The sequence below is a fragment of the Sinocyclocheilus anshuiensis genome, unplaced genomic scaffold (assembly GCF_001515605.1).
Source record: "Sinocyclocheilus anshuiensis isolate Anshui unplaced genomic scaffold, SAMN03320099.WGS_v1.1 scaffold4895, whole genome shotgun sequence".
In the NCBI taxonomy this organism is placed as follows: domain Eukaryota; kingdom Metazoa; phylum Chordata; class Actinopteri; order Cypriniformes; family Cyprinidae; genus Sinocyclocheilus; species Sinocyclocheilus anshuiensis.
The window spans coordinates 58,637-65,972 of NW_015556252.1; the positions used below are offsets into that span (position 1 = coordinate 58,637).

The 7,336-nt window shown below is 35.1% G+C and overlaps 1 protein-coding gene across 1 annotated transcript in view; it reads left to right on the forward strand.

The window, feature by feature from the left end:
• Positions 1-7,275, forward strand: part of crfb16 (cytokine receptor family member B16) — a 20,539-nt gene extending 13,264 nt beyond the window's left edge. The window contains exons 2-7 of the mRNA XM_016470837.1: positions 3,770-3,893; positions 4,339-4,526; positions 4,655-4,779; positions 6,253-6,400; positions 6,561-6,712; positions 7,095-7,275. Coding sequence (XP_016326323.1) covers positions 3,770-3,893; positions 4,339-4,526; positions 4,655-4,779; positions 6,253-6,400; positions 6,561-6,712; positions 7,095-7,208 — 851 coding nt within the window. The 3' untranslated portion in view covers positions 7,209-7,275. The remainder of the gene's footprint in view (positions 1-3,769; positions 3,894-4,338; positions 4,527-4,654; positions 4,780-6,252; positions 6,401-6,560; positions 6,713-7,094) is intronic.
• The last annotated feature ends 61 nt before the right edge of the window (positions 7,276-7,336 follow it).

Genomic DNA, 7,336 nt, shown 5'->3' on the forward strand with positions numbered 1-7,336 from the left:
GTAGGGAGGGAGAGAGAGAGAGAGCACACGCAATTCTGTTGTGTGATCTTTGATGTTCACTCACTTAGCACACGCATCATTTGGATTAAAACTAAATCGTAAAAATAAGACCATTTATAGGGGCATTCACTATAAACATCATTTATTTTCAACCTTAGGCATACACGACTTTCTGGCAAAAGTGAATCTAGCAGCCTGTGTGAAATGCACTAGGTTGTACTATTCTGCATCAGTACAAATACGTGCACGTGTTGCGCGTTTTGCTTGCTTGAGTGTTTGTGCATTATATGAGTGGCTTTGGAATATAAATCGCAGCATATTTCAGATGAAAAAAAAACGCGACTTCTATTTCTGAAAATATCCCAGTTAGGAGATTTATACCGAGTGATTCCCTGCAATATTACAGCAAAGCGTGTGATTACAGTACTAAGTCGCTGCAATGGAGCAGCTCTAATGCTATTAAATTAAAGATGATGTACCATAGAGCAAAAAAAGTGAAAGTAACAAAAACTTGTAAAATACATTTTAATGGGCAAAATTAAGTGTGAAAATAACCGAAGCATATACAGTCAAACCAAAAATTATTCAGAGACCAGATATCATTTTTGATATTTTTTTACTAGTGAGTGCAGGACACTATTGCTCATTTATGTAAGTGAGGATAGCAAAATAAAGTAAACTGACAAATTATACCCATAAATTCTTCATATAGTGGACTACCAGTAAAACTGATAAAAATTTGGAACCAAAAATTATTCAGACCGAGTCTGGGGAAAAACATTGAAGTTCAGGTTTGCATGAAGCTGGTTAACAGCATGCCCAGGAGACTACAGGCTGTCATTAAGGCTAAGGGTTGCCCATCTAAGTTGTGTAAATACTGTCATACTGTCTGAAAAATTTTTGGTTGATTGTAATCCGTTACATACCTTTCTTACAAAGTTATCTAACATTATCAAGCAGAATTTGTTCTGACACAGTTAAACTCTGAGTTTTTGTAATATTTTATTACCATGATCTAAACTATAGCGAATAAACTGTGATAATGTGAGAAATGTTGAATGTGTCTGAATATTTTTTTTTTGACTGTATCTATTTGATAAATTAAGTTAACCAACTAACATTATACATACTTTTTTGGTTTCTGTACCCAATATTTTAAAAATGTACAAATGCAATAAAAATATCGGTATCGGTACTCGGTATCGGCAAGTACCAAGAATAAAAGTATCGGTATCGGGCGAGTACTGGAAAAAGTGGTATCGGTGCATCCCTAATAAATATGATATTATATAAATAATAAATATATAAATTATATTTCAATTTAAACCAGCTAAGACTAGGCAACCAGCCTTAGTTGGTTTTTATCTGGGTTTTTACTGAATCAACTGGTTTTAGCTGGTTTTAACTGTATTAACATAGAAACATGCTAACAACATGCTAGTAACATGTTAATCATGCTAGAAACAAGCTAGCAAACATGCTAGTAACATGCTAATCATGCTAGAAACATGCTAACAACATGCTAGTAACATGTTAATCATGCTAGAAACAAGCTAGCAAACATGCTAGTAACATGCTAATCATGCTAGAAACATGCTAACAACATGTTATTAACATGCTAGAAAAATGCTAGCAACATGCTAGTAACTTGCTAATTATGCTAGAAACATGCTAGTAACATGCTAATCATGCTAGCAACATGCTAGTAGCTTGTTAATCATGCTAGAAACATGCTAGTAACATGTTAATCATGCTAGCCACATGCTAGTAACATGATAATCATGCTAGCAACATGCTAGTAGCTTGTTAATCATGGTAGAAAATGTTAACAACATGCTTGCAACTAGCTAATTATGCTAGAAACATGCTAGTAGCTTGTTTATCATGCTAGAAACATGCCAGCAATATGATAATCATGCTATAAACATGCTAGCAACATGCTAGTAACTAGCTAATCATGCTAGAAACATGATAGCCAAATGCTAGTAACTTGATAATCATGCTAGAATCATGCTAGCAACATGCTGTTAACATGCTATTCATGCGAGTAACTTGCTAATCATGCTAGAATTATGTTAGTAACACGTTATTAACATGTTAATCATACTAGTAACATTTTAACCATGATAGCAACATGCTAGTAACTTGTTAACCATCCTAGAAACATGCTATCAAAATGTTAGCAACAGGCTAGTAACTTGCTAATCATGCTAGTAGCTTGCTAATCATGTTAGAAACATGCTAGCAACATGCTAGTAAAATGTTAATAATGCTAGCAAAACATGCTATTAGCATGCTAAACATGTTAGAAACATGATATCAACATGCTAGTAACTTGTTAACCATCCTAGGAACATGCTATCAAAATGTTAGCAACAGGCTAGTAACTTGCTAATCATGCTAGTAGCTTGCTAATCATGTTAGAATCATGCTAGCAACATGCTATTAACATGTTAATCGTGCTAACAACATGCTAGTAACATGCTAACCATGATAGCAACATGCTAGTAACTTGTTAACCATGCTAGTAACATGCTAATATTGCTAGTAACTTGTTAACCATGTTTGTAACATGCTTGTAGCATGTTAATCATGCTAGAAACATGCTAGTCATACTAGAATCATGCTAACAACTTGTTAACCGTGCTAGTAACTTGTTAATGATGGTAATAACATGGTAATAACATGCTAATCATGTTAGAAACATGCTAGTAACTTGCTAGCCATGCTAGTAACACGATAGTAATACGCTAGTAACACGTTAATCACGCTAGACGCATGGTAGCAAAATGCTAGTAACATGCTAAGCATGTTATAAACATGCTAGTGACATGCTAATCATGCTAGAATCATGCTAGTAACTTGCTGAGCATGCTAGTAACATGCTAGTAAGTTGTTATTCATGCTAACAACAAGCTAATCATGCTATCAAAATGCTAGTAACTTGGTAATCATGTTAACAACATGCTAGTAACATGCTAATCATGCTAGCAACTTGTTAACCATGCTAGTAACTTGCTAATGATGGTAATAACATGGTAGTAACAGGCTAATCATGTTAGAACCATGCTAGTAACATGCTAGTAACTTGCTAGCCATGCTAGTAACACGCTAGTAGCACGTTAATCACGCTAGAAACATGCTAGCAAAATGCTAGTAACATGCTAGTAACTTGCTGAGCATGCTAGTAACATGTTAGTAAGTTGTTATGCATGCTATCAACAAGCTAATAACAGGCTAATCATGCTAACAAAATGCTAGCAACATGCTATTAACTTGCTAATCATGCTAACAACATGCTAATCATGCTAGAGACATGCTAGCAACATGTTAAATACATGTTAAATCATGATAGCAACATGCTAATTCCTGCTATAAACATGTGTTCCCACTCTGTCCCAAACTTCAGTTTCAACAATTAAAATTCAACTTTAAGCTTTTCAATGCTATTTCAAACTTTCAGACAAAAATACTTTCTCAGTCTTTACAGACTTTCTCAAGCCAACTTCAGAGTTTGTCTGCGAAATTTACTCATCTAGTTTGAACATTAGCATCTTTAGTTTTCATTGTTTCATAGTTTCAAAATTAACTTAATTTAATATTTATTTTGGCACTAGTATTATGTTCCTGAAATGTTGAACAGGTTTATGCAATGAATTTGAGGTTTGACGTTCTGAAAATACTTTTGAACATGCTGATCAGTATTTGTGTGTGAGATTAGCTTTTTACCAAATGTATGACAAATATTAATATTGGTCATGCATTCCAGATTCAAGATCACTATCCATACCTCTGAACGCCTCAATGCATTCTGTAAACATGAAGCACATCCTGAAATGGAGCCTCTTGCAAGCATCCTGTTCCACTGTCAACTACTCTGTGCAATTTCAAGGGTAAGCAAAAATACCCAAATTTATTAATCTCAAGTCAGTTGAATGTTGATTCAGTTTAGTTCAATGACAGTGTCAGTACTGCAAATTTCTGTCAGTTTATGTTCTAGTTTATAGACTGTATGATACAGTTTGGAGCAAGATGATGTTTGCACTTTGTTGATGTTATCAAAAAACAGTCCTATTCTACAGGCAAAACAAGTATTCTTAAGCTGTAGTGTCCATCCATCACTTCAAGTAAAAACATGTTAAGGGGATTGGCATCAAGTAGTCATTGCAAAAACACTTTCTTATTTTGCCTGCTAAATAAATAAATGTAAACTAATTTAATTTATTTTCATTTATTTCATTTTAAAATATTGTAATCAAACTTTATCTAATTGTTGTGTTAATCGTGACTCGTGTCTGAATTTTTTTTTATAATACTCAGCTCTGATTGTCAATATAGGGAGTATGAGTTATACAATCTTAACGGAACATGGCTGGATGCATATGACTGCCAAGAGATTGGTGAAAACTGGTGTGACCTCACCCATGACATTGCCTCCAACTCTGACTACAGTATCCGCATAAAGACAAACTGTGATGGCCAGAAATCATGGACACAACTACCAGCGACCTTCAACAGGAGACACAGTTGAGCATTCTTGCCATTATTTTTACTAGAAAAAATGAGAGATATCTGAAATAGCTTAACTGGGTCCCTTTTTTTGTCTTGATGTCTGAAATAGCTTAACTGGGTCCCTTTTTTTTGTCTTGTATAGCATTGTTACTGGTTCCAAAAATGACAGTGAATGTGGAGGGGGATCCTATCCAGGTGGGCTTTAGTACAACTATTTCTGATATGACTGTAAACCTTAAAGTCTGGCAGGAGGGAGACGAACAGAATGTGAGAATATTTTCAAACTTTCATTTTGTAACCATTATGTAATGTAACATGTCTGATGACTCTGCTAATGAATGCCTGTGGACCTTAGTAAGGGTAGATGGCATATTTATTTTAATACAATTTAAACAATGAGGCTGTGAGTGACATTTGTACAGTCTGTTCAGAGGATTGTACTTTTTTATATAACAGTTAGCAGAGATTATTTTATTAAGGGGGGACATTACAGCCTTTATGCCTGCATTATTGGAGAAAGTGTCATGATAAAGTGGTTAACTTTATAGGTTTTATTACAGTAGGCCTTTGTGGATTGTAGAGACTTTATGTATCCAACCTGTCACAAAATTATCTGTAACTTCTCTTAAAACAGAATTTAAAGAATTTTAATCATAGTAAACTCTACACATTATTCGCTCCAAAAAGATTTATTGTAAAATATGTCAAAGATTAGCAGGCAAGCAGTCAATTCTTTAAGTAATATGCTGTTTCCTCACAAAAACATATTAAATAGACTGAAGCATCTCCTCTATTCACATTAAAAAATGGTCTCCTGCCTCCTTGTCAGCGTGCCAACACTTTGTTTTTCTGACCTTGCCAAGCAATTCCATGAGAGCTGATATTTAGTCCAATAGCACTGGGAGTTGCCACTGTTTGTATCACTCTGTTTGTTGTGTTTTTGTTTTCTATTCTATTCTGACTGTCAGACTGTCAGTTTGCACAGTAGTGGTGGGGATTTTTCAGCATTTCTTTCTGCAGGTTACATCACATGCTTGGTGGAAATAAGTGATTATTTTTATGAGATTCACTGAATCATTCCTTTACCAGACTACTCAATATAGGTTACACAATATTAATCCAATAAATAAATACATTCTAAGGCCTCTAAATAACCAGCATGATCACAACATATTGTACACAATCTTCCACATGCCTTCTGCACATCTGTACTTCTGATTGATAGTTCATACTTTAGCAAGTAAAATGCCTTTTAGTATAATTCTAAACTTGTCCAACTTCAGGTCGTGGTACATCTCTTTCTGCTGTGACATCTTGAATTATTTTTATAAAATAGATTTTATATGTAGCAAATAAAACAGGCTTTTGAGCAATGTTTATCAATGTTTATTGTTTTGCATTTAAAGACTAATAAACATTCTACCGACATTTAAAACTACACAGCTTTGATCACAAAACTATGCATTTACATGACATTTTTCTAAGACATGTTATTGGGAGACAGAGTGGGATATTACATTTATATGCATTTCATTTAAATAGTCTATTACGCTGTTATAATAACAACATTGACACCTTTCCAGTGGACAAAAAATTTGTAAAATATGGCTTGTGAAAAGTGCAAACTACTGAACAGAGAGTGTATCTCTAACACTCACAGCCTTGTTTTCATTTGTATAAAATAAAATTAGTTGTCCTTCCAAACTAAGGCCTATTGTAACATGATGGATGTCGTTTCAGGCCTTAATTCATGTGATCAGAGCTTATCCCTATAATTTTTCCATTGCTGCCCATCGGGGGAAAGAGAAGATGTGCTTTAAGGCAGAAGCACTAGTAGAAGCCATTAACAAGAGCTGCAGCACTGACAAACAGTGTGTCATCTTTCCAAGTGAGTGATCACTGCAGGGTGTGATCGTTTGATAAAGGAAATTATTTTAGTAGATTGCCATTCCATTGGGAAGACAACTGTGAATAGATTAGACAAAATTATAAATACAATAACATACCATGCTGAGCTTGTTCACATTAACATGTGATTTCCTTCCTAGAGCAGACATCTGACTTTATGAGGCCGTTGATTGTGAGCATCACTGTAGTGGTAGCAGTTACCGTGGCTTTTATTCTGGGATGGTTGGCAACACATTTTGGTCCACAGATCAAACAAACAATTTGCCACAGGGAGACCATTCCCAATGTACTGGTAACTGTATGTTTAACGTCATGATCAGTACTTGTCCAGACATCTGAATGAGCTCATCTTTATTGCTGTTAGAAACTAATTTATTTAGCTCAGCTACAACACAAGCTCATTGGAAATGCATGCCTGTGCTGGCATTTCTGCAAAATGATATTACGTTGCTTCTTGCACATCTTGTGTCTTATTGAAATTGTACCCAAGCAAAAAGTAAGTTGTTGCTGTTTTACAGCCTTTAGTGTTAACTTCATCTGGAAACTGCAGTGAATTGTATGCATAGGAGTTTTGCAAAAATGTAGGTACAGGTATGTTTTTCCATTGAGCATTTCTAGATGTGATAACTTACAGTATGTGGAAGAATGACCACTTGATCTTATTTTTTTTCCAGCTTGATGACTGGCCCACCAGAACACCCATCCTTTGTACTGATGTTTCACTGGAGCCCACAGACCCACTTTTGCTGCTCCTCCCAGCTAAGCATCAGTGCACAGTGCAGTTTTGAGGGAATTGGTTGAATGAGATGGAATGCAGAACATAAAAAATTGTGAAACGGTACATAAAAATGATGGTTCGGTACATACCTCAGTTTTGAAGTCAATTTGTACATTTTCGGTACAGCAGGGGGGATAA